Source organism: Anas platyrhynchos, chromosome 13 (genome assembly GCF_047663525.1).
Source record: "Anas platyrhynchos isolate ZD024472 breed Pekin duck chromosome 13, IASCAAS_PekinDuck_T2T, whole genome shotgun sequence".
In the NCBI taxonomy this organism is placed as follows: domain Eukaryota; kingdom Metazoa; phylum Chordata; class Aves; order Anseriformes; family Anatidae; genus Anas; species Anas platyrhynchos.
In genome coordinates, this window is record NC_092599.1 from 12781458 (window position 1) to 12807589 (window position 26132).

General features: G+C 46.1%; 1 protein-coding gene and 2 long non-coding RNA genes across 5 annotated transcripts in view; 1 reads left to right on the top strand and 2 right to left on the bottom strand.

Annotated features, from left to right (window-relative positions):
• Positions 1–10652, bottom strand: part of LOC113845068 (uncharacterized) — a 21709-nt gene extending 11057 nt beyond the window's left edge. Inside the window, exon 1 of the long non-coding RNA XR_003500301.3 lies at positions 290–10652. This is a non-coding gene — a long non-coding RNA (uncharacterized lncRNA). The remainder of the gene's footprint in view (positions 1–289) is intronic.
• LOC119718254 (uncharacterized) overlaps positions 1–11829 on the bottom strand; it is a 66365-nt gene extending 54536 nt beyond the window's left edge. For both annotated transcript variants that reach the window (XR_005269087.2, XR_005269086.2), the window contains exon 1: positions 11582–11829. This is a non-coding gene — a long non-coding RNA (uncharacterized lncRNA). The remainder of the gene's footprint in view (positions 1–11581) is intronic.
• An 872-nt stretch (positions 11830–12701) lies between these two features.
• On the top strand, positions 12702–23916 carry ALAS1 (5'-aminolevulinate synthase 1). Of its 2 annotated transcripts, none has more exons than XM_072044102.1 (10): positions 12702–12759; positions 17687–17893; positions 18831–18983; positions 19077–19299; positions 19763–19947; positions 20559–20738; positions 20910–21074; positions 22176–22444; positions 22921–23083; positions 23631–23916. In XM_072044102.1, the coding sequence occupies exons 1-10, from the start codon at positions 12717–12719 to the stop codon at positions 23789–23791; spliced, it is 1749 nt and encodes a 582-aa protein (XP_071900203.1). In that variant the 5' UTR covers positions 12702–12716; the 3' UTR covers positions 23792–23916. The 2 variants fall into 2 exon arrangements, with proteins under 2 accessions (XP_071900203.1, XP_027323579.2); XM_027467778.3 differs by lacking the exon at positions 12702–12759 and adding an exon at positions 16799–17090.
• Positions 23917–26132: the final 2216 nt, after the last annotated feature.

A 26132-nucleotide genomic window follows, 5' to 3' on the forward strand; every position in this document is an offset into this window, starting at 1 on the left:
TATGACAAAAGATGATTGAAATGCAAGCTACTGACGGGATACTTAGCCAAAAGGAAACCTTATACCTTTCAAACTGTGAGCTGTAAAGACCAGCAAGCTTTATCACAGTGTGATACACTGTCCTAGAGTTTAGAGGGCAGGAAAATGCAGCAGACATTTAGCACACAACACTCATCTACTGAAGGAAGTACTTTTTCAGGTGATACAGAACTAACTTCTTGCCAAGTTCTAGAGCCAACACAAGCAAGTTCATAAATGGGTTAGGCAGATCAATGGGGAACTGGCTCACCAGCACTCTCATGTCCTGGGCTCTATCAGGGGATTTCCACGAGTATAGTGCACGCCAGCAAGACATCCTTTAGCGTCTGATGGATGAACCTTTGGTCTGACTCGTTTCTTGCAGTCAGTGAGCTGAGAATCAAGACATAACACTGCGCTTCTTACCAAGTGTTTGAAGCTCAATTTTGTTTGCACAAAGTAAAGCGTCCTCACCTGGAGCAGTGGGATTTTACACACTTTTTTCTCAAGGTGTCCCATGCATTTAATTCTTCCTTCCATCTCTGGTGAGCCTGAGCAGAAGACAAGCCACTGTCTCTGACAAGAGCAGACATTTCTGCACTGGGCCTGCTCTGCTTCTTGTTTGTGAAGTATTACAACACTGTGCAAACAAACAGTCCAACCACGGACAAAACAGACATCTTATATTAATCCCATACATGGGATTAGTCATGCTGATGTCGCAATCATTGATATCATGGGTAAAAACGACGCAAGGAAGGGGAGTTTGAAAAACTTCCATTACTGATTACTTGAATTATAAACAAAGATGTCCAACTCTCCTCTGCTAGCCCAACAAGCAGCTGTACCTACCTTTTGCCTGCCATCTTAGCTCAGGACTGCACTGGGGCAGGATCTCTGCCCCACCTCTGGAGTGGGCTGCCTTGCTATCACGATTGCAACCAAACAGCAAAAGCGTGATTTTACTGCTTTATATATGTTTATTCAACAGTTATGGGTACAATTCTTTGCTATCTTAAAGATATACCCTCATCTCACCTTCAGATGACAGAATTATATGGCAGAATTTCTGGTGCCAACCACACCGTAAGATCTTACATGGGTGAATATCTTTGTTCAGGGTGGTGCGGCACCAACATGGATCTCGAGCAGAGTCATGGTTGCTGCTATGCCAGTAATATTACCACTCATTGCTTGCTCTGGGTTTAGAGCACAGAGAAGAGTCTTAAACAAAATTCACTGGTAACCTCATTAAATTCTTTCAAGTTAAACATATCTTTTATTCATCCCTCCCATTCCCAAGAAAATACAGCTGTACAGCTGTGATGCTCTTACAGCTTTTGATTTAATCTTTCTATGCAGCAGAGGAGGTGGAAAGATGTGTGTTCAAACACAGGAAGAAAATCAAAAGACTTACATAGCAAAAGCAACTATGGAGAGTCAGGTCATTGCAGTACAGCTGTACAGCAGGCGGATAAACAGATACTGGACTGGTTTTCTTAGAAGTGAGCAACCAGTCACACGGACTGTGCAACTGCTCTCTCTGCTCTGCAAACACAGCCTGCTATCCAAACACCAGTATAAGTACTGGCATTACCCTGTATGCCTTTGCTATTTGTTTGCATGCATTTGTCTATAAAAGGTGACTCACAACAGATAGAGCTAGGAGAAACCCAGGGCAGAGGTTATAACACAGGTGAAGTCATCACCTCCTCGTTTGTCTGACAACACCGTCATGTGTAATGGGACTGACTGCAGCAGGCTAACTCCAGAGAAGCAGCAGCCCTGGGTACCAAGAGAAGCAGGCCCACACAAGCCATGCCACAAAGGACCGTGAAGAATTTGAGCCTGGGATTCACCTAGAGCCACCTGAGGGCACATTTGTGTAATGGGCTGATATAAATCAAGGTTTTTGGTCCCTGCTGAACTGTTTTCCTCTAGCACAGATCAAAGTAAAAGTGGTGATTTTTAGGTAGTGACAAAGGAGGTGTAGCTGCAAGCGGTGTACGAGCCGCTCCCTGCTTTAAGATGCAGTGTTCCAAAAACAAAAACAAACAAACAAACAAAACTTGCACAGATTTGTCCTCAGATTTCATCCTTACCTACTCCCAGTTATTTTAGTTAATTATTCCCCCCTAGCACAGCCAGTTCTGGACTAAGCATACTAGCAAGCATTTATTTACGTCCCTAAAGAAAGCAGCAGCACCAAGTACCAAAGCCTCTGATAACAGCCTGCAAGGGGGTCTCCTGCACAGGCACAAACAAATTTCACTTTCCCTGCATGGTCCCACTCCAAGCTGCTGTGGCTGCACTGGGCTGAGCTCACAGAGAAGTCAGTGGCCGGCGAGAGGCTGCCATCGTTATGGCTTTGTCTGGTTTTAATTAAGCCATGCCATCCTTCTTGAGGTAGGCTTGGTGGGGAAGGTGGCCTGCTTGCTTTGTTTGAAGGTATCTGGAAATATCTTGTGAACAAGCAGGCGGTGCGTGGTCACTACAGTTTGGCAACACGTGGGGCTACAGCAACCGTTAAACTGTTATCCTGTGGTTTGGGTGAAAACCTGCATTGAAAAACATCACAACTTATCTTGAGATAAACTAACTGAAGATGAGCAAGTAAGTGATATGCTCTTGCAACAGAGAGCTGCACAGAGCCCCAGGCTACGCAGAGCATTGCCAGCTCCTCCATCACAAGAAGCTGAGTCCAAGGGCCAAATAGCCTTGTCCCTTATCCTGAGCAGCACCAGATGTTTCCCAAGGATGGGCAAGAACCCCAGCCTGCTCTCACAGATCTCAACCTGCCCTCCAACACTTTGAGACTGGTTTATGTCTGGACATAGAACCCGTTAACCCCTTGGGAAAGCATCACCATTCATTACAACACCAGGTTGCCTCACTTCGCACTCAAGAACTTGAGTTAAGACACTCCTCATTGCATTTATGGCCTCACCAACTTGTGGACACAATGGGAGAGACATAAGTAAGCTCACTTAAACAATGGCTAAAATGATTTATTTCACAGCCCCACCGTCCTTCTGTTAAGTTCTCCAATTTTGTGGAAACAAGCCCCAAACAGGCTGAAGATGTTGGGAACAGGAGGTTCTCCCCGGCTGCCATACAACACATACCATTCCTGGGTAGCTACTTGTTGCCATCAATTGTGCTAGAAGCATCACCAAACCCTGTGACACAGAGGATTTGAAGCTTGATTTAAAATAAAAACAGAAGGAGGAAAAAAATAAGGCAGCCTTGACAAGATCTGCTTGACTCACCCTGGCTGCGGCATTTAATGTTGTTGGAGAATTGCTCCATGCAGGGAGTGATTCAGAAAAAGCTCAGTGAGGAAAAGCTTGTGACGAGGGAGACTCATCTGCCTTCCTTCAGAGCAGCTGCCTGGCTGCTGAGGACAGATGCTCTTGGCACGTTTATGGAGATGGCTCATTTATAGTAAATGAGCAACGCATTCAATAACCACACATTTATGAGACAGTTTCTAATCAAATCCTTCCTCCAAGCAAAGATAAGAGCTATCCTCTGTGTTTTCACCGTGAGCACATGACAGCTCCAGCTGTCTGCATTGTGCACAGCCACCGCATTGTGCAAGGATCCACCAGGCTGACGTGACAATCCCAGCTCCAGGGCACCGATCACTGCCTAACTGCAAAGATCTTGTGCTAGGAGCATACCCTAATTCTGCTTCTCAAGTAAGATGTCCCAGCTGTCTTTGGTCCACCAGCAGATCACGTCAGTGCCCTGAGCTGCTCCACGAGGGCATGCAAAGCACAAGAAATGTCTTCTTACTGTGGGTGAAAGAATATCATTCTGTTGAAGCTGCCACTGCTGTTCTGCTTCCTACCTTGACTTCTCTCCACTACCGTGGTGTGATGAGACAAGGGCTGCCTACCCTTGGGTGAGACAGCTACAAGCAACAGGAGAAGTCCTCAAGACTTTCTCCTAGAGCCACAGCAGCCTGCCCGAGCCAAGGGGAAGCATGCTGCATGTTAGTTGAGTCTGCTCAGATAGTGGGAGAAAGTGTGATTCACCTGGCAGACGAGCAAGTACGTTGGTGCTTTCCTTAGAGGAGCTGAAAATAGGAGGAGGAGGTTTCTTCACTGCTTCGCATTGCCAGGTTGGTGTCTCAGGAGTCAGAGACAACCCTCCATGGTCTGGGTAAGGATCAACCAGGCAGAGGAACTGAGGTCTGGGGAGAGATCTGCATGAGCTAGAGACCACAAAAATTGAGATGCTGAAGAGGAAGGGCAGTCCAGTCAGAAAAAGTGTGTGCATTTTATCTAGACACCACAGCAGATGCCAGTACAAAATGAGGTGTAACGGCTGCAGGAGCTGGCACATGTGAAAGAAAGCAGCTTCACAAGAAACCATGTTCTGGGAAAAGATCAGCTGGACCTTCAAGGTCTGTGCCAGGAGCCTCCTGCAGCTGGAGAGGCTTCAAACACTCAGGCTTTGCAGGGGTGGATGCGGTGAGATATGGCTGTGATGGAGACCCAGTGAAGGGACCTGGCCAACACCAAGGCAGAGGGGGCAGAGCCTTCTGCTCACTGCACACCCACCTCCCCATGCTCCTCTTCACCTTTCTGATAACTAGTGAGGCCTTTCAGTGGTTTCAGCCTCTCCTATCAAGTCTGTCTGTCTCAAACACATCACGTTCCTACACATTTTGAAGGAAAGGAGAAATCCCTCGGTGAGCAAGTAGGATGGGGAGGCACATCGGTGCTCCTGCACAGGAAAGGGCTGCAGCTGCCTGCCTCCCTGCCTGACCAACAAACACACAAACACACGTCCCCAAGGAAGAAGTAGCCAGGGCGCAGGGGTCTCCAGCTGATATTTGGGGGGTTTGTGAAGGAAAAGAGGATAGTGAGGGGTAGTAAGAGTTACTGCATCACAGGTAAGTATGAGTGATGCTGGACTTCACCAAACCTCCTCCCAGCCACACAGCAATTTGTCCCTTGCCTAGGTTCCAGTTCCCTCTCAGGGCTTTCTCTCTTCTCAGTGAGCATCACAAAGTGGCAGCTCTGCTGCAGGCAAAGCGGAGCAGCCCCAGACTAAAAGCACTGGCACAACGCAGAGAGGATTTTTGGTCCAGGTCCCAGTTTTACTATTGGCATCCAGAGGCATCTGCTTATTCCATGTCTCCTTTTTCTAGTGGGGCTGTCCTGTCTCCCAGCAGACACTGGATCCTGGGGAGTCTGCCTGCTTTCAGGGTATCACACATCCCTCCAGCTGCAGTTTTGCTCCCCCATCATCCTGAGCAGAGCATGTGGAGAGGGGAGAGGCCAGGCTGCCTGCCACCACAACTCTCTGTGTTTTTGCAGAAGGATCTGCTCAGTGGAAGAGCCCTGCTGGATTTCTCCTACTTCTGAAATTGTTTTTTCCTTTCAGCTGATGATGACCTACATAATAAGCAGGTCACTGGAACATCAGAGATTTTTTCTGAGGCAGAGGAGAAAAGCCAAACACAATTCCCCTGCTGTGCGTGCTTCCAAGGACAAAGCAAAATGCTGCTTCCCAGGGGTCCCATTCAGCTTGAGAGCCAGCTCTTCCCATCCGAAATCAGTGGGAGCTGCTGGGATCCCACTGGGGAGACCACCAGACCCTGCTCAAAACAACAGGCTAGTGAAGGACCATCTCCATGGGGGGGGACGAGGAGAGTCTTGGGAACATCAGCCATCCTCACATGGGCAGCAAATGCGCCACGTGCAGCCCCTGTGCACATGGCTGCGAGCCCATGCAGTGGCCTTACTGCTCGAGATTCAACCCGCCGTGCAGGGCAAACTCATTGAACAAGCAGCAAAGGGAGGGAAGGAGAGAGCAGGAAGATTTGGAGGGGATAGGTTGCCGTAGTGGTCCTCGTGGTGCAACCCATCCCCAGCTGGAGGAAGGGTCTCCTAGCAGTGAACCACAGGGATACAGGACTGAGTCATTCCCAGGCGGAACAGTGCCTTGGCTGAAATTCAGGCAGGCAACAAACAGTATTAGAAGAGCCTGAACTTAATTTGCTTCTCATTCTCTAGTCGTTTCTGCTCCTTTGCAGAAAGCATTCCTACAGGGTTGCTGCAGCGAAGCGTAAACTGGAAATGAGAAGGAATTGGGTAGCCTTGAGGAAGGAAGACCTTGGGATACCCCTTCAGCATGGTTTCAGGCACAGAACCAGACCATCCCAAGCCATTGTCTTCAGCATTGCTCACCCTAATCTTGCAGCTGATCTCTCCCCACTTTCAGCCCCCCCCAAACAGGAGAAAACACTGCAAGATGTAGGCCAGCATCCCCAGTCTCCCCTCCGAGCTGCTTGCAGGAAGCTTGCAGCTCCCTACCCAACAGTCAGGGGAGATTATCTGTTACTGAAACAGGTGCAACACGATCCCACCTGGGGCTCAGCAACGGTCCCAGAAGGACAGAGCAAGCAAGTAACCAGAGCAGAGAGAGGTAAGAAGCTCTCTCAGCCTGATGGCTCCCAGAGCTTCGGTAACAGTAGCAGCAGCTTGGTAAGTAGGTCACACTTATGATCCTTAATTAATCCTGAAGAGCCCCCATCTGCCATGGGGAAGATGGCAGATAAGTTAGCTCATTAAGCACACGAACAGGCCAGGGGGAACGTCATACCCTAGCCTAACCCCTGGAGGCATGGGGACAAAATCCCGTTTGGCAGCAGTGACTGCTTTGCCCAGCCTGCGCTCAGCCAGCAGACGCACCGGGCTCTCCCTATTGCCCCTGAGGAAAGGAAGGCAGCCCCTTCACCAGCCACCACACAAACCACACTGATATATGCCATGAAAGAGGAGAATGCTTGGAGCAAAACCAGCCCAGGGGCAGGCAGAGATTGGCTCCAACAAAGGAGCCTTACCAAGTCCCGAGCCCCAGCTCCCTGTGCTGTGCTTATGCTGTCACCCCACTCTTCTCCCCACACCTCTGGGTGCTGTGCACCCCCTGGAGCCCATCTCCTGTGGGGTGGCTGTGCACATAGGTACGGGTGGCTGATACCTGGGAGAATTGCCCAGGTGCCTGTGATCTGTTCTGCCTCCAGAGCCTGTGTTCTGCATCTACACATGATTAATATTAATATCTTGATCTGCTTAAGTCCCCCCATCACAAGCAGATAAGCTCAGATAATGCTGATTGGGTTTTCAAGTCCCACTTCTCCCACCTGGGCAATGAAAAGGCAGCCACCATCAGCAAAACATAACAGGGCTTCTGAGAACTCAGCCCAGAGCAGGAGTATTAAAAACAATGTTTTCAAAGAAGCAATGGGTGACTAATAAAGCATAAACTAGCAAAAGGTGTTAGATGGGGGCAGCTTAGTACTGAAGCTGTGTCTCCAGAGACCCTTATTAAGGTGTCACTTGTGCTCACTACCACCCTCCAAGGCACTGCGTGCAGCAACCTGCACATCTGACAGCCCACCAGGGATCAGATGTAACTGCATATGATTAAACCAGGACACGTAGCAGGTAGAAAAGTTGCCAGGTAAACATAAATCAGTATTTCTACCCAAAGAAACTTTGAATAGCAGAGCAACTGAGCTCCAGCCATACGTACCATCCCTGTACATGTGCATTGTTCCCTCTGATCCAAGTGCAGCTTGGTGAGGGACCACGCTGCTAAGGGGTCGATCCATGAAAACAAGGTCACTGTCACATTGGGTCACCAGACCAAGAGCTAGTGCAAGGACCTTAGGAAGGTTGTACTGAAATCACGTCTTCCAATTATAAAGCACACTTAGAAAGCAGTTCTAGTTCATTTCCTCTCGTAATTGGAGTTTTAAGTCTCATCATCCTTCACAGCAAATATATCTTAACAGGGAGGTTGCTATGAAGGAGACACAGTTTTGGGAACCACACTGAAGCACACATATAAAAGGTTATCACCTTTCTGAGGCAGTCATACAGACAGCACAGGTAGCGTGGAGCAAGCTGCAATCCCAAAGGCTCACAAGGAAACCGAGAGCTCACCCCCTTTGCTCACCTGCAGATGAGCAGCACACTCCTTTGGTGTGCCCAGCACCAGCCTCCAGTCAAAGTGCAACTCCAAGCGTTAGGCCAGCCCTGAGGACCTTCTGGATACCAACACACAAGGATCTGGAGGACTGGCACATCTCTGCATGTTAAAACTGTGGCCTCCTGTTTCACGACTGAAGCCACAGCTGCTCCCCTCCCAAATGACCCCACTTTTCACTACAGGTTCTCATTCCTGCTGCAGGTCAGACAGGATGAACACCGGCTTCATATCTTACAGCCCAGCCTGGTAAGGGTATGTTGACAACTGCCTAAGCTGCCCCAAGCGACACCTCGCCGCGCCATCCCCACCGGACACCCCAGTTCTCCACCTGAGATCTGCTGCAGCAGGAGGTCAGGCAGCTGCTGATGAGGTAGGGAACACAAAACATCACCTTTGTCTCCACTTCCCCTCCTCAGGAAGTCGTAGAGAGCAGCGGGGTCACCCCTCAACCTCCAAGCTGAACAAACCTGGTGTCCAAGGCCTACCAGCCCTCTAACCAGCTTTGTTGCCCTCCTCTGGATGCATTCAAGTATCTCACCATCCTTTAAACTGTGGAGCCTGGAACTGCACACAATATTTCAAGTGAGGCTGCAAAAGAAATGCAAAATCATCATCGGGGCTTTTGGGGAAAGTGTTCAGAAGCTGCTTAAGCCCTAGCATCCCAGCACTATCACTGTGCAGTGGAATTAGTCTGAAAACTTGCTGGTGGTGCTGTTGGCTGGAGAAAGCCAGTTTCCCCTCACCCCAAAATTCTTCTCTGGGTTGGAGGAACAGCCCTCCCCACCACATTCTCCCACGGCTTGCTACTTTCTCCCTGTTTGAACCAGGAGATAAACTTGGACTCATCAATCAGCCTTTATCAGGGCTCAGGGTGTGTCTCAGGAGAGATAGCCTGTACTAACATTGATCTTAAAAAATAAAGAAACACATTATAAAATTTCGCACTGGAAACAAGACGCTGCATTTTAAGAATGTAAACTCTGAATTGCTTTTTTAAGTCAAACTTTGAAGCACAGACTTGCCAAGACTAGAGGTCAAGATTGGAAATACTTCAAAAAAAAACATAACAGCTACACTCCAGTTCACCTAGAAGCCCATGGGATGGCTGCAGGAATCTTTGGGCAAAGTGCTGTAACCTGCGAGAAACTCTTCTCTCTGAAGAGAATAGATTTTCTAATGTATATTAAAGTTCCCTAGGGTAAACAGAGCTCTATATAAAACCACAGCACAAAGGTCGATCAAATGATCCGTCACTAATGCTAAGCCAGCAACACACAGCAACTCTCCACCCTCCCTTGGTTTGATCCTGCATTCAATTCAACATGAGAAACTGGGCATGGAAGTAAAGAAAATTATTTAAACCTGTGTTTTGATTTTCAACATTTCAGTCTTAATTGCACATCTGATTCCTTTTAACTTCTTTGTTTTACAGTCTTTGCATTTCTATCTCTTTGTAGGACATTTCCTAGAATCAGCTTTTATTTTCCTTGACAAGGGCTGGGGGAATGCACAGTTATATGAGAAACCAGGTGAACCTCACCCCATTAGGTGAAGAAATTCCTGAAAGACATTGGAGGCTCCATGTTATCTACCATGTCCCCTGGAGATACAAGAACAATACGTTAAACCTCTTCCAACCATTACCACCACCCCAGGCCAATACCTGACAAGACTCAGCACATCAAGTCAGAGACTTCAAAAGTTTGTTCCTCTAAGCCACCTAATGTCATAGATCTAAGCTGAAATGGTGTTCAAATCTGCTGCAAATACATCAAGTCAAATAACCCACATGCAGAAGAGGCTGCCAGCTAGGTCACAGTACCACACGAAACTCCCATCCCCAGCTCTCCTGGCTGCTCTTCACTCGTATTCCTCCTGGTACTGCCTCTGCTGTTTGGCAGGCAGATTGGCCCAGGAGCCTTGAAAGCAGAGCCCAGAGCTTTGCGTGACTTAGGTTGTTTGTGAGACAGTGCAAACAGAGCATTTGCCAGCTTTTTGAAGAGTTCAGGACAAAGTCAAATGAGGAATGGAAGCTTGCTGTACTCCAGTAACCCGAATACATTGTAAAGGTTTTCTGGTCTGCCGCTCACAATTTGGAGTTATAATATACTAATTTCCTTCCTTGATATTCAGCACTGGCTCATTCTCATCTGTTGCTGACACTCTTATCATTTTAATAACTTATTGATGTCCTCTATCCTTATCTGTAATCTTTAGAACGTGGGGAGGAAAAATAAGTCTTGCACCTCAAAGGTTAAGCAACAAGAGCTATTGCAACACAGCAGAGAAGTCTCATGGGCAGCAGGCACCAACACACTGGGAGATGAAAAGATTTGCAGAGAAAGGGGCTGGACACCAAGCTCATCCTTCCACATTTCTGCAGGCTAGGGCATTGCACAGGCTTTTCTCCCACTCATAGGAGTGGGTTTGGCCCTGTGATGTTTTGTGCTCCCATACACATTTGTGCTAATTTTTGATCTCTGGAACATCTCCACTTAGTGAGGCATCCTTCAGCTCTCCACTTTCTATCACCCTTTGGATTCTTTCTTTCAAGAAGCTAATTCAAATTAATTATACAGCTATAACAACTTATATTACTAACAATTGAATATAACAACTAATTTTGTAATTATAAAGATTTCCTGGCCATTGATAGAAACAATAAAAGATTGAAACTGCTTTACACTTCCCTTTGTTTATTGCTTTCTCCAAGGCAGTTCTTCAGACAATTTCAAGACAAACAATATCTGACACTGGACAAGGGGAAAAGCCAAGCAGGTAATGGAAGAGTCCTGTTGCCTCAGTGTGTGCTCATTCATGGGATGACCCACACTCAGGAACTCATGGTTTGGGGCTAGTCAGGAGGGCTTTTCCCTCACTTTCTCATGTCATCGGCAGGTGTCCTGTTCTGATATGCTTCTACTCTTTACTTCACTGAAATGTTGATTCTTGCAGAAGAAATTAAAATACCAGATGCATAGGAAAAGTGCTGAAACAAACCTCAATAACTAGCCTTGCTGGTAGGTGAGAGAGGAGCAAACAAGAGAATGAGGGCAAATGTGAGGCAAAGCTCACAGCAGATGGAAAGAGCTGTATACGAGTTCCTGCTGCGTACTCCACAAAGCTAGACAAACTCGAGGATGCAGGATAAAAATGAGACTCTTTCAGATTTCCAAATCTGAAGCAACTTGAGTGAAGTCAAGGAGATATTCTGGAATCAAGATAAATCAGCTGGGCTCTAACTTGCAGCAGCCCCCACGAGGGAGTGGTGCCCTGCAGCAGAAGGGCAGGGTACCTGTAAGAGGAAGGCATCAGCTTCTGCTGTCCCAGCAGAGCGTGAGTCATGCCGCTGTAATGGGACTTTACCAAGTGACTGAACCCCTCCACATTCACGGGAAGTACCTGGGGCTTGGCAAATGGGCAAAAATGCCCTGACCCAACGCCCTGTGAGGACTCACAGGCCAATCATTAATTTTAAAAGACATTCAGCACACTGGGGAGAAAAACAGTTTGGTGCTTGTTTGCATGAGATGGGGTAAGAAGCTTGCCTCACCTGTGCCTATAAAGCAGGGGTGCTGCTCAGTCACTCGACAGATCATGGTTGCCTCAGCATTCAATAGCTCCTCCAGGCAGATTGAATTCTCTAGTGGTCACAGGGTCCTAGAGAGAAATGAGATTTCCGTCACGTGAGAAAGACAAGGAAGGCACCGGATTCAAATGAGGAAAATCTGCTAAAGAAATTCAGCATGGGAGGAATTGCTGCTATGCTACTCTTGCAACTCTAAAGTTTTGCCTTAAAAGGTAAAGTAAGTTCTAAGAAATGCTGGTCTCAGCACTGGAGATGAAAATTCTCAGATCTGAGCCTGGAATTTGAGTCTGGATTAAATCCAGATGTCAAGTTCATATCCACTCCCTTAGAAGATTCAGCTCTCAATATAGACAGTGGCTTGTGCGTGGGGAGGGAGATTGTTTCTCTGTCTTGCCCTCTTGTGACACTGACTGGGTGGGAAAAAATAAGGAATGTGTGCATCTGAGTTGAGAAGTGGGCAAAATGTTGCTAATGTTACGTGCTTTCATTTGGACAAGCTGGATATAGAGGGGCTTTGACTCTTGCTTTTCTCATGAAGTACCTAAATGCTCCCTTAAAAGCATAAAATCCCTTAAAATTCCAAGAAAGGAGCTAGCTGCTGACAGATGCGAGACTGGATGAAGGTTCCACACCTGTGCATCACATTTTGCTTCCAGGAATACTTGGAAAACTTACACAAGATATGAAGGATGGGACGGAAGTACTGAAGGTACCTTCTACTCGAGCCTCTCTGATAAACCAGTAGCATGAAAAGAGACCATCTTCCCAGAAATTATTCATGGACAACTGCAGAAAACCCCTGTGGTAGGGGATTTTTTTCTTTTTCCATTTAAATCTCAATATGGGAAACACTTTCTATGGCTTCTTATCCATCTCCCAAATTGCTGGAATTTAACCTTTTTTCCCCCTCTTGCAACTTATTTAGCAAAGAAATGGACAAATCATCAGAATGGAATGGGCTTAAAAAAGATAAAATCAGCAGAGACTCTCGGGGGGGCTGAGCCCTTCCCCTGACCTACCCCACAGATCCATCTTCCTCTGCTGAAGCCAGCTGGTACGCAGCACCTCAGGGGCTCTTCCCAGAAGGCTGCTCTGAAACATGCTTACAGCCAGGAACTACCCAGCTTCCAAACTTTTTGAAGGTCAGTTGAGCAAGTTTGTTCTCACACCAGTGCTATCCCTGCAGCTTAAATAATTTTCCTGCTCTATGACATGCTGCTCCATCCTTTCAGAGGCAGCCGTTCCATCTCCCCTGCCTGCCATACCTGCCAGCTCCCCCTGACCAGCTCCCCTCTCTCCCAGGATGGGCTCCCTGTTCTCCAGTAAGCCAAAATGGTGTTGCCCGTTTTGTGGCTCCTCTTTATTGGAGTACGGCAAAGGCTGTTTGTGTGGCAGTCCAAGCTAGTTTCTCCTTAGCCCTGTGGGATGACAGTAATATGTTGCAGCAATAAAATACCATTTAACCCACTGAAACCCTAAGAAATTCTAGTTAATGGCAGCTCTATTAGTATTTACTTTACTTCCAACATTTAACTCTGGCAATACTCTGGGATTGTTGAGAAGACACCCTTTTCCCCTGATTTTCCCCCATTTTGTTGGTCCCAGAGCTCACAATCATCTCTGTGCGCTGACGACATGTTCCTTCAGCAACTCTCCAAGATCAGGGTCAAGTTAATGGCATTCCACTGCTGTTTAGCTCAGCGCAACTCCTGTCACCTACAAGGTTAAATAAATTCACCAAACCAAGCTCTAAAGAAGTGTCATTATGGCATCTGATTAATAGTGCAGATTGCAGGGAAGTCTGACAGGAAAGCCGAGAGCTCTGCTTCACTTGGAGATCTCTGTATTGTAGCCAAGGTCACTGTTTCAGCTTCCAACCTTGAATTAAGTTTGAGTAAAAAGCAGATGTTCTTCAGGCTTCCTACTTGATGTGTACACTTCTGAATGCAAAACCAGAAATTTCTGAATTCCAGCAACAGAACAGACTAATTTACTTCATCTCTCAACCTTGCAACATGCTAAGGTGCTGCTATTAAGATAATCAGGATAAAGAAGCATTATCAGATTTTTGTGGGATTGAACCTGCTGTGGCAGGTGTCCACAAGCGATGAGCTCTGTGCTCTGCTGCAGTCCTCTGCCAGCGTACTTGCACAACACCTCTCCGGTGCATCTTACAATGAAACAAGCGTTCCCTCTGCCCCTCCTAAGTCAAGCATCATGATTACTGAATATGGGAGGAGTGGGAGGAGAAAGAAAAATACCATCAATGTACTGTAAATTAAATTTATGCGACTTGACCTCCATTGTTAAAATTAATCCATCGCACAGAAATAATCCCTTAAATTCAGAGACATTAACTCTGCTCTAGGAACACTCACCAGGTATCTGCACAGTAGAATTTTGTGATATTTCCTCATTTTGAAAAATAAGCGACGTGATTCAAAGATTCGGGGTAGGTAGACAGATGTTGATGGCTGAACATGGAAGAGTGATAATCTGAAACACAGATCAGGTATCTTTAAATTTGAAGTGCTTGACTATTGTATTTTGCAAAATGCAAATAGCTAAGGCACGTAACACTAACTGAAAGCCAGTTACAAAAGGAGAGCGCTCTCCGTGAGCAAGCTACACTAATAAATTGAAGCCTAGTCCTTGTGTTACCAGGTGACCAAGACTCCTGTTAACACAACCGCTATACAGACTGAGGTCAAATGCCATAGCTTTAGTTCAATCATTTATTTACAGAGCAAAATAAAACTGTTTTATGTTGTTTTATTTATTTATTTTTTAGTTTAATGATGCTCACTGATGAAAGAAAGCTTATTGCTTAATGTAACTTCTGCATTATGTGTTGGAATAATGAGTTGTTTAAGATCAAGACTTCTTGACTTCTTAAGTCTTCATCAAGACTTATTAAACAATGCCACAGATTCCTAATAAGCAACGAGCAAACTGTGGTTAAAAAAATCATTCAGCCCAGTCCCATGCCTCTGCCTTGTAAGGTCTCCTACTTCCTCAGGGCTGCATGAAAAGGGGAGAATTCCGTTCCCTTTCTTAATCCAGCAAGCCTGTTATTGAACAGCATTTGTGAAGCTTGCCTTCCTCTGGATCTATTTACTTAGACCATGTTTACATATTGTGACCAGCACCCTCCAAGCAAGTCTGTTAGAAAGAGAGGAGGGCCAGGTAAATATCCTGCTAGTCTTCCCCCTGCCTTCCTACACAGGAGCTATCTAAAGATTAATCTGCAGCATGCAAATACTGACCGGTGCTTTCTGTGTGTCTTTTGTACCCAAACTTCAGTTGAGCAGCGAGTTCTATGTCAGTTTTGTGTTTCCCCCATCACTGTACTATGAGTGCCTTCTAGCAGCTATGTGACTTGTGAGATACTTGTCAAGTAAAAGCGAGCTTTACCTCCTCAAACCTCTGTACCTGTTACAAAAAGTACATTAAAAGGGCCCTAGAGCCGGCTCCTGTCTGGGTAAGAGGTATGCGAGGCTGGGCCTGGCAGCACTCTGCCCCAATCCTGTCTTCTGTAAAATCATAATTTCGCAAGATGGGGGGGAGGGAAATGCATCATCTTCCTTCTCTGTTCTTCAAAGTTAGCATATCCCTTACGGGAATTAGCACTACGGCAGCTTGGATAGCCAGATTTATTAGGGGAGGTCCTTTTATCACTACCCGCTTGTAGATATTCTATAAAAAAAAAAAAGTTTTTTAACGTTCACTGCAAACCAGAGGATGCAAGATTTGACTTTGTTTTGCTGCTGCCATTTCCACAAGGGCATTATTAGCCCCCAAACCCTGACCGTTGGCATCATGCCTCAAAAACGAGGCAGCCTGAGCATCTCTGCCAGGGGAACAGCGAGGGCCAGGGTCCTGCCACCACCAGCAAGACCCCTGGCTGCTTGAGGGCTCCATGAGGCAGGGGGGACAGGCACCAGGGGACACCGGAGGCGCTGGGTTTCTACTAATGGCATCTGAGAGCCAGCCACAAGGCCAGAAACTGGGCTTTTTTCTTTACAGAAAGGGTTGTGAGGCATTGGGATGGGCTGCCCAGGGAAGTCACCATCCCTGGAGGTCTTTAAAGACGTTTAGCTGTAGAGCTCAGTGATATGGTTTAGTGGAGGACTGGTCAGCGTTAGGTCAGAGGTTGGACTAGGGGATCGTGGAGGTCTCTTCCAATCTAGATGATTGTGGGATTCTGGGATTCTTTGGTTCTGTGATTCTGTGATTCTGTGGTTCTGCGGTTCTGTGGTTCTGGGATTTTGGGATTCTGTGGTTCTGTGGCTCTGTGATTCTGGGATTTTGGGATTCTGTGGTTCTGGGATTTGGGGATTCTGTGGTTCTGTGGCTCTGTGATTCTGGGATTTTGGGATTCTGTGGTTCTGTGGTTCTGGGATTTTGGGATTCTGTGGTTCTGTGGCTCTGTGATTCTGGGATTTTGGGATTCTGTGGTTCTGTGGTTCTGGGATTTTGGGATTCTGTGGTTCTGTGGTTCTGTGGTTCTGGGATTTTGGGATTCTGTGGTTCTGTGGTTCTGGGATTTGGGGATTCTGTGGTTCTGTGGCTCTGTGATTCTGGGATTTTGGGATTCTGTGGTTCTGTGGTTCTGGGATTTGGGGATTCTGTGGTTCTGTGATTTTGGGATTCTGTGATTCTGTGGTTTTGTGATTCTGTGGTTCTGTGATTTTGGGATTCTGTGGTTCTGGGATTTGGGGATTCTGTGGTTCTGGGATTCTGAGATTTTGGGATTCTGAGATTTTGGGATTCTGTGATTCTGTGGTTTTGTGATTCTGTGGTTCTGTGATTCTGGGATTTTGGGATTCTGTGATTCTGTGGTTCTGTGATTCTAGGATTTTGGGATTCTGTGGTTCTGTGGTTCTGGGATTTTGGGATTCTGTGATTCTGTGATTCTAGGATTTTGGGATTCTGTGGTTCTGTGATTCTAGGATTTTGGGATTCTGGGGTTCTGTGGTTCTGGGATTTTGGGATTCTGCGGTTCTGTGAAGCGAAGGCGCTGCCCCCTCACAGCCCCCTCACGGCCCCCCCAGGCCCCGCCCCCACCCCCTCAGGACGCCCCGCCCCACGCGTTCCCGCGCTTGCGCTCTGAGGGCGCAGGCAGCGGGTTGGCCGCAACGCGCCTGCGCGGCGCCGGGCGGGGCTATATAAGGGGCAGCGGCGGGGCCGCCGAGCGGGCGTTGTGCCGGGCGAGCGGCGGCGTCACTTCCGGTCTGCCAGCTGAGGCGACGAGGAGAAGCTGAGGCGACGAGGATGGAGGCGGTGGTGCGGCGCTGCCCGTTCCTGGCCCGCGTCTCGCAGGCCTTCCTGCAGAAGGCCGGGCCCTCGCTGCTGCTCTACGCCCAGCACTGCCCCAAGATGATGGAGGCGGCGCCCCCGGCCGCCGCCCGAGGCCTAGCCGGCTCCGCCGCCCGCGGGCAGCAGGCGGGGGAGACCCCCGCGGCCCAGCCGGGTGAGTAGCGGCCCGCGGCCGGGGCAGGCGGAGCCTCTTAGGGCCGCGATCGGGCCCTGTGTGTGCGGAGAGGCCGAGCTGCCCTTGAACGGCAGCGGGAGAAGCTTCTGGAAGGGGCAGCTTTCTCGATAAGGGTTGCTTAGTGCCCGCGGTGATTAAACGAGGGTGCTGTGGGCTTGTCTGCGAGATCAGGGATGGGCAGCTCCGCCGTGGTGACGGCAAGGCCACGGGCCTTGCTCACGCTCGAGTGGCTTTTCGTTGGACTTGGTACCGTGCCTTGGGGCGCTCTGTCCCTGGCACTAAGGACAAAGAGCTAAGGCAGCAAAGGGGTGGCAGGAAACAAGCCTTCAAAATCAAAATCTGCCCTTTGGAGATGAAGGAGAAATTTTTATCCTGAGAAGGGTGCATTGCTGCATCAGGGATCTTAAATCAGGTGTCCTTTGGGTGTTCATTCTTGTATAAATAAGATGTGAACACTTGGCTAAATAATTCTTAGTGGTTTGTACTAAATTATTTGCTAGAATAGTGGATAGGAAAGCTCAAGTCACTATTAAAAAATTGAAACTGAAGTGCTTGCCTTTCTGTGCCTTCCTCAGAGGGTAAAAATGCCAAAGATGCGGCCCAACAGAATACAGATGGATCCCAGCCACCTGCTGGCCACCCGCCTGCTGCTGCTGGCCATAGCTCTGCTATGAAATGCCCATTCCTGGCAGCTCAGATGAGCCACAAGAACAGCAATGTCTTCTGCAAAGCCAGCATTGAACTTCAAGAGGATGTGAAGGAAATGCAGGCGGACAGGAAAGGTATGTGTTGTGTGTGCCAAAGTGTTGGTTCTTTCCTAGAACCTTTGGTACTTGACTTTCCTCTGTTGCGTGCCAAGTCTGACAGTCACTGCTTACCCTATGTGGGTAGGGTTACGATAAATTGCAGTAAAAACTTGGTGAGGAATGCATGTGTTAATGGTGTACCTGCAATGTTGTGCAGTGATTGCCCTCAGTGATCTTGAGGCAGGAATTCTTTAGACCGTATTTTGATGCCCTGTTTCTAAATGTGTGAATCAAGCTATTTGTGCTCCCAAAGCAGGGGCTTGGGATTGAAGAGAGCCTTACTAGGGTGCTGGTATAAATGAGGGTGGTATATCCAGAGACAGAAGAAACACTGTCAGGGTATTGCACAAATAGCAGAACGAATCCAAACTGGAAAGCGAGCAAGCAACTAACTGGCTTTTGGTTTATGGAACTACAGGGTGTTACGGGCTGGCTTGCAATCTGGTGTAAAAGGGCTGCCCTTTAAATGAAGGAACTTTTCACCCATATTTGTAAATCCTTGCTGTCTGTCTCAGAAAGGAAGCCTGTTTTCTTTTTCGATTTTTTAGCAGAACAAAGTACTAGAATGGAAAGGAAGCTGCCAACCTTAATTCTGCCTTCAGTTACCTATCTCCTGACTTTCAGATGAGTGCTATAGCTCTATAGGGTGGGTTTCTGAGTCATGATGAATCAATTGTGTTATAAGATAATTACATTGAATGCTGTCATTGATTAGAAAGATTTTCCTTTTGTCTCATACAATGCAAAGTTAGAAGCAGATGCAGTAGCTGATCCCAGCAGGAGCCTTTAGATTCAGGTATGTGCTTTCTAAAGAATGAAGAGTTAAGCTACTTAAAATGTTGCAGTGCTGAACTCAACTGAAAAACCTCTATTTTAAACCGATTAGCTCACCATAATTCATTGATGTCTGTAGGTAAAGAATTTGCCAATGTAACAACTTCCCCAGCGAGGAATGCTGAGAAAGAGGGAGAAGAGCAGAATGGCTTGCTCAAGAGGTTTAAGGATATTATGCTGAAGCAAAGACCTGAGCGCGTGTCTCATCTGCTTCAGGATAACTTGCCAAAATGTAAGATAACATGGCAAAACCCTCACAGACCTGATCCCTTGTGTTTTTTTTTTTTCTGTGTGCTGAAGTCTGTGTCATTTCAAATCATTTCAGCTGTATCAACCTTCCAGTATGATCAGTTCTTTGAGAGAAAGATAGATGAAAAGAAGAAAGATCATACCTATCGGGTATTCAAAACAGTGAACCGAAAGGCACAGATCTTTCCCATGGCAGATGACTACTCTGATTCTCTGATCACCAAGAAGGAGGTGTCTGTCTGGTGCAGCAATGACTACCTGGGCATGAGTCGTCATCCCCGTGTGTGTGGAGCAGTGATGTGAGTAGTGCCATATTAAGGGTCATTTACAAGCCTAGGGTGCTCTGCAGAAGCTTTTGTAGGAAGATATCCGAAGAACTGACCTGTGCACGAAGCTACATAACCTGCTTCTAGTGTTGTTCTTGTTATAATGAAGCTTCTCTTGAGCTAGAGTAGATAAATTACTACTGCTGTAGAACCAAATACTATTTACTTGCCCTTCTGTGACCTTACTTGATTTTTTTCCTCAAATTTCCGAATACTACTGGACAAACTGGGTGGTATATTGCAGCTGTACTGCTTCCTTAGCTTATTGAATCCCTGAGTTGTGCTGGTTGCTTAAGACCTTAAAACTAACAGCAGCTTTTGACAGCCAGTTCCATTTTTAAGACAATACTAATTAGGTACTAGACTGTCTTGAGCAATGATCCTGCTATCCATCTGTGGTGCTCAGTAACACTGTCTTTCTTTGGGCCCTTTGTAGGGATACACTGAAACAGCATGGTGCTGGAGCAGGAGGCACAAGAAATATTTCGGGAACAAGCAAATTTCATGTTGATTTGGAGAAAGAACTGGCTGATCTTCATGGAAAAGATGCAGCACTGTTGTTCTCCTCCTGTTTTGTAGCCAATGATTCTACCCTCTTCACTCTAGCTAAAATGCTTCCAGGTGAGATCTCAAAGTGCATTTTGTATTTACCACAAAAACCCACACTGAGCAATTGGGAGTACATTTTGCAAATGGCCACCCAAAGTGTGTCTGTTGGGTGATTCATCCTACTCAACCAGAAGAGTCTATTTTGTTTAAATGCTATAAATTCTGTGCAGCTATTGCAAGTCATAGTTGTAGCCTACTGAGGCTGAATAGGTTGCTGTGAACTGCAGAGGGAATAGAGCAAAAAGCACTGGGTCTTTTACTTTCACTTGAATTCCACCTGAAAATGAGGCAGCAGGGATGTAGTATCCTTACACCTGAAGGTGTGAATTTCTCTCCCTCTGATGTAGTTCGGGGCAGGTTTGCTTTAACTTCAGAAGTTGTTATATAAAGTGTTAAGGACTTAGAAGAACCCTCTGCATTTCTTTAGGCTCAAATTTCTATTGGTTTAGACACAAAACAAGCCTTAAATAATATTTTTGCCTTATGATTTTTAAATTTTTCCTCTGGTCAAGAGAGCTTTCTAGAACTTTCTTGTGCTGCTTGAGCACTTACTGTATGTGAAATGATGCTGGGAATTAGCCAGTGCTTTCTGTACTTGACTTGTAACTGGATTGTTCCCTCAGGCTGTGAGATCTACTCTGATTCTGGAAACCATGCCTCCATGATCCAGGGGATTCGAAACAGCAGGGTACCGAAGCACATATTTCGCCATAATGATGTCAGCCATCTTCGAGAGCTATTGAAGAAGTCCGATCCATCTACCCCTAAAATTGTTGCATTTGAAACTGTACACTCAATGGATGGTAAGGTGGCATAGACTCCTCTCTCCTTCCAGTGCAGTCAGTACTCAAATCATCTGTGTTTTGGGTCTAAAAGCGTTTCTTTTAGACAAACCATTACAGCATTTTAGCCCAATGTTTATCCAAGCTGAATAGAGGGAATCCTAAACTGCCTGTTGGTGCTTTGGTCTGTAGGTGCTGTCTGTCCTCTGGAAGAGCTGTGTGATGTGGCCCACGAACATGGAGCAATCACTTTTGTGGACGAAGTGCATGCTGTGGGGCTGTATGGAGCTCGAGGTGGCGGTATCGGAGACCGGGATGGAATCATGCACAAGATGGACATCATCTCTGGAACGCTTGGTATGCATGGCCTGGTGGTTTCACAGCAGCTTATGTGTTCTAAGGCAGTAAAGCTTCTGAGCAGCTGAATTAAGTGGGTTAACTCAAAATCAGTCTATTGAAATGAACTTGCTAAGGATTTATGGGGGGGTTAGTGTTTTTCAGAAAGCCCAAAGGATTTAAGTATGTCCTGCATTTTGGAAAGTATTTAAGCTACTTACCTTGCCTTACTAATCAGCAAAGGCAGCATTTTTACTTTAACAAGCTAGCAAAAAAAAATCCTTTTGTAGCATATTGGACAAGTCCTGAGAAAATTCAGGTGAGAAAGATAGTAAGGTAGTACTCTATACTTAGTAGTACTTGGTTCTTTTATATGAAATGGAGTGCTCCTAATCCAGAAACCTGAGATGAGGAGTTACATAAAAAGACTTGGCAAGAACTGAAGCAACTGCTATTATCAAAGTAGAATGCAGGCTTAGGTGTAAGTTTACTGCTGCAAATTAGAAAGGTTTTTCTAAATAGCTTCCTGAACATGTAACTTACCAGGAAAGCTAATATCTCAAACTCCTACTGACTTGTTACAGCCTAATAAAAACAAAGTTCCTCACCAGACACCATGTTTTTATTTGTTGCTTGGTTCTGGTACCTGAGCATTCCCCCCTTATCTGGAAAAGGGGGACCTGTATTCACCACAGTAACAACATGTGCTCCTTAGGAGCGTAGGCTATTTCTAGCATCTCTGGAGCAGATTACTTTAAATCTGCTGAGAGACTTAGTGTTGATCTTCTAGGGTCACTACAGAAGTCTGTGCTTGATGATTGTACTTAAAAGTTCTTCCTCAAGATCAGAATTTGAATGTTTGAGATGATCTTGAGCTGTGCGTGCTATGTAATAACTAGCCCAATTGTTCCTGGGATTGGTTTTAAAAACAAAGCTGCAACATGTGCTGAGTAAATACAAGACTGGGGGGGTGGGGCTGGAACTGTTGACTGCTGTGTACTTAATGTTGTCAAAATAACTCATAAGTGAAAATGAAGTAAGGCTGTAATACTTCAAGTTGTTCTAATGGGTGGAAGGAATAAGTTGTGATGATTTACTTTTCTTTTTTTTTTTTTTTTTTAGGCAAAGCATTTGGTTGTGTAGGAGGATACATCTCCAGTACAAGCTCCCTGATAGACACTGTTCGTTCATATGCTGCTGGCTTTATCTTCACAACATCCCTGCCACCCATGCTCTTAGCTGGTGCCCTGGAATCTGTCCGAACTCTGAAGAGTGCAGAGGGACAAGTCCTGAGGCGCCAGCACCAGCGCAATGTGAAGCTTATGAGGCAAATGCTGATGGATGCAGGGCTTCCTGTGGTGCACTGCCCAAGTCACATCATTCCAGTAAGGGTAAGTACTAGGATATCTCTGACACAAGACCATGGTGCCTGTTTTCATGGCTATGATCACATTGTTTCCAGGTGTTAATAAACATTCACACAGTTCAAAACTGCCATAGTGTTCCGCAGTGATGTGCTAGGAGTCTGGTTTACCTTCCTTGTCTGAATAAAACTGGGATTAAGTGGACTTCTGCCTGATAAAAATGTTGTAAAGCACAATGGTAGTGTACAAAATCCACCATCTAACAGTGCAGAGAAGTCAAAGATACTGGTAATAAGCCAGTAAAAAGGAGTTCAGGTATTAACAGTTACCTGCTTAGGCCTGGAGGGCACTAGAGTAAAAGTTTTTAGTCTTTGATGCGTGTTCTGTTTAGTGAACACAAGGAAGCCTAGTTGTGCTTGACTCGTGGCTGGCAAAATTGGGCTGAATTCTGCTACCTTACATGTTATTGTTAATCTTAAAATTTTTTGTTTTTTGAATTTCAGGTTGCAGATGCTGCTAAGAATACAGAGATCTGTGACAGACTAATGAGCCAACACAGCATCTATGTCCAAGCAATCAACTACCCCACAGTCCCCCGTGGAGAAGAGCTGCTACGTATTGCCCCTACACCTCACCATACCCCTCAGATGATGAGTTATTTTCTTGGTGAGTGGTGCAGTGGAAACTCTGGGCTGTCTATGCATTCTCAATCCTAAAGACCAGGAAACAGTTCAAATTTAAATTGTATCAGCTGGGCGATGTCTTTCCACTGCTGCAGCATACGTAGCACACTTTTGTCCTTAACTGGCTTTGAGCATGACCTGTGAAAGCCAGCATGCTGTGACCTAGAACAGTGCAGTCCTACATACAGCTGGTTCTATCCCAGCCATTTCTGGGGATCTGGTTGCATTGTCCAAACTGATCTTTACTTGTTAGGAGGGGGAGGGGTGTCCAGAGAAATCTGCTGTGCTCAGCTGAGCTTTTAACATGTCTTAAACACTGATCTTTATGGGGAAGCAGTTAGTCTTGTATCCTGTCAGAAGAGGTAGTATGAGCATAGATTTTTAAGGTTAAGGCTTTACTGCGGTCCAGTCACATTGTCAGACAAGTCCTGCAGTTTTCTTTGCTAGGAGAATAGGTATGCTGACACTTCTATTGTGCTGCTTCTCTAAAGTGCTTTGTTATGTGACTTGAACTTCTCTGTTTATAACAGAAAAACTGCTGGCTACGTGGAAGGATGTTGGTCTGGAGCTAAAACCACACTCATCAGCTGAATGTAACTTCTGTAGAAGACCTCTGCATTTTGAAGTGATGAGTGAACGGGAAAGATCTTACTTCAGTGGAATGAGCAAACTCGTATCTGTCAGTGCATGAAAGTAATGGTGTTAATCTTACTCTCATCTAGTTCTAGTACCCAGTCAGTAGCATTTTTAAATTGCTTATAAGCATTTTAATCATAGTTAAAGCACTAAGCTCTGAAAATAAATTTCTAGAGCCACTGTTTGGTTGTATTCTTATTTTTCATATTCAGCTTCCATAAGATGAATTGTCATCGGTTAGAAGGGCATCCCCTGGAATAAAAAGTGATCTACACTGACCTTCATCTGAAGTACTGCCTTCTCAACAAGTGCAAACCAAACCTTTCAGTAGCATTTCCTTGTGTAGTGCAAGGGATGAGTTCTTCTATAGGCTTATAGGTACTTAAAGCTCCTCAGGAACTTCTCCCTTAAATTTGTTAAGCCTATGTCTAAGCTCCCTGCTTCTCCATTGGGTTTTGTGAGCATATAGCCCTGTGGTACACTCCAAGAACATCCTAATTCTATCTGGGAGTGGTGTAAAGCACTATGCCTTATCCCTGGGCTGTTGTTTTAGGCAGTCCCAGGGCATCTTACATACTGGGAGGTGTTTAACCCATATCAGTACAAACAAAGGTCACATAGTGCTACTGAAACTGAGACAGGCTGTTCTTAACCACTCCTATGAGCTATAGAAGGGTGCAACGCTCACAACAGTTCTGGCACCACATGGGTGCTACTGGCCTTGCCCCCCCAGGGGCCAGAGGGAGCAGAACAGCCTGTGCAAGGTGGGTGGGGAAGCAGGTCTAGTGTTTGCCAAGGCAGCTACAGGCAGCAAGCAGAAATCAGCTGTCAATAGCCCAAGAATTAATACATTTTAGGTTTTAGGTGCTTAGGTTTTGCAGTCAGCCAAGCCTCTAGAGGCTGGCCCAGAGCTCTAGACAGAACTTTAAAGCTAGCAGAGGTGTTGATGCAGTATTATGCATGTATCTAACTTAGTATGTTCTCCCTGAAGATACACTGCAGTATGAGCAGGAGAGCATTTAGAAAGGGCTGTGCTAGCCTCCCTCTGCTGCTTTACTCTTGGTTGGCTGTGTGCGTGGTAGTCTCACACAGGTGCTCCCACTTGAGTGCTCAGCAGGGTACTTCTTTGTACCTGAGAAGCATTCTGTTGTTTCAAGAGGAAAATTGCCAGTGAGATTTAGTAAGTGGTACTTTGTGACTGCTTGACACGGCTGTTTTTTTCCTTTAAAAAAATAAAGACTGTAATATCCTTGGAAGGGAGGGCCTGTATACCATAGTATGGCTGGGAGGTGCAAGGTTGCTTGTGGTTGCCCAAGTTCTTGCCCAAGTTCACTCCAGCTGCATGTTCTACTTTCATATGTGCCCCAGGATAGCCTTCAGTGGAAAAGCTGCTTATCAGCAAACAATTCCTAATAATTCAGGTCTTTGAGAGAAGCAGCTTGTAATAGAATATCAATGCGGCTTTTGCAACCTCTGACAATTTGCATGTCAATTAGGTAACAGGCCTGTGTAATGCTTTCATGAATAGCAAGTGCATACTTCAATTAGGGAGTAGTTCCAGGTATGTATGTAGCAGTAGGGGTGAATACATGTATTGAGAGGACACTACTGTCATGCAGTCTACAGCAGAGCACAGCACTGCTTTCTTCATGCAGTGGTATGTTCTTTAACTGCTACAGGCAAGTTTTCGCCAGTTACTGCACAACTCTTGCTTTTCAGGAGGTAACAAGCCCCCCCTGCACTGGCTATTGCTGTTATTATTGCTGTTAATGTTGCAGCAATATTGCTGTAATATTACAAAGCCACTTTTGGGAGTTAGACTGTAGTCAATCTGAAGACATCACCTCCACCCATTGGCAATCACCACTATTTTAAGTATATACTGAAGGACACTGCATTTCCTGAAAGAATTCCTTTCAAAAGACTTAGATTCCTAAGTCAATCAGATCCATTTAAAAAGTCATTTACAAGCCAGGCAAGTGCCTACTGCCTCTGCCTGGTGCGGTGTCCTGCGGAAGGGCAGGAACTACCTGACCTCAGGCACTAGGATTAATATGGCAAGTTAGGTCTACTGCTAAACAAGGCAGTTGATAAAGTAGCTTGCTAAAGCCCACCCCCGATTATGGTGTACGCAAGCAGTTTCTTTGCTGCTCTGAAGGGATTAGCTTTCACTTGCTGTGACATTAACCTGATCTTACTAAGGCATGCTGCAGAGCTACTTGAAAGAAAATGTAGTGCCCCACCCTGGTTTCCTTGCATTGCAACAAGCAGCTTTCGGCTAAGACTTCATGAATGTGCAGCTCCATTGCACATCTCCTCTCGTTAGATACTAAGTTGTATTAGTAACTTGAGACATAGCTATAGAGCTGCAGGTCCTTCAAGATCCTTTATCATCC

Bases quoted from the DNA above. Each gene is read 5' to 3' on its own strand.
- ALAS1 (XM_027467778.3), top strand. From the start codon at position 16,892: ATGGAGGCGGTGGTGCGGCGCTGCCCGTTCCTGGCCCGCGTCTCGCAG. The intron at 17,894-18,830 runs GTATGTGTTGTG...TGATGTCTGTAG, and splicing joins AATGCAGGCGGACAGGAAAG to GTAAAGAATTTGCCAATGTA. The intron at 20,739-20,909 runs GTAAGGTGGCAT...TTTGGTCTGTAG, and splicing joins AACTGTACACTCAATGGATG to GTGCTGTCTGTCCTCTGGAA.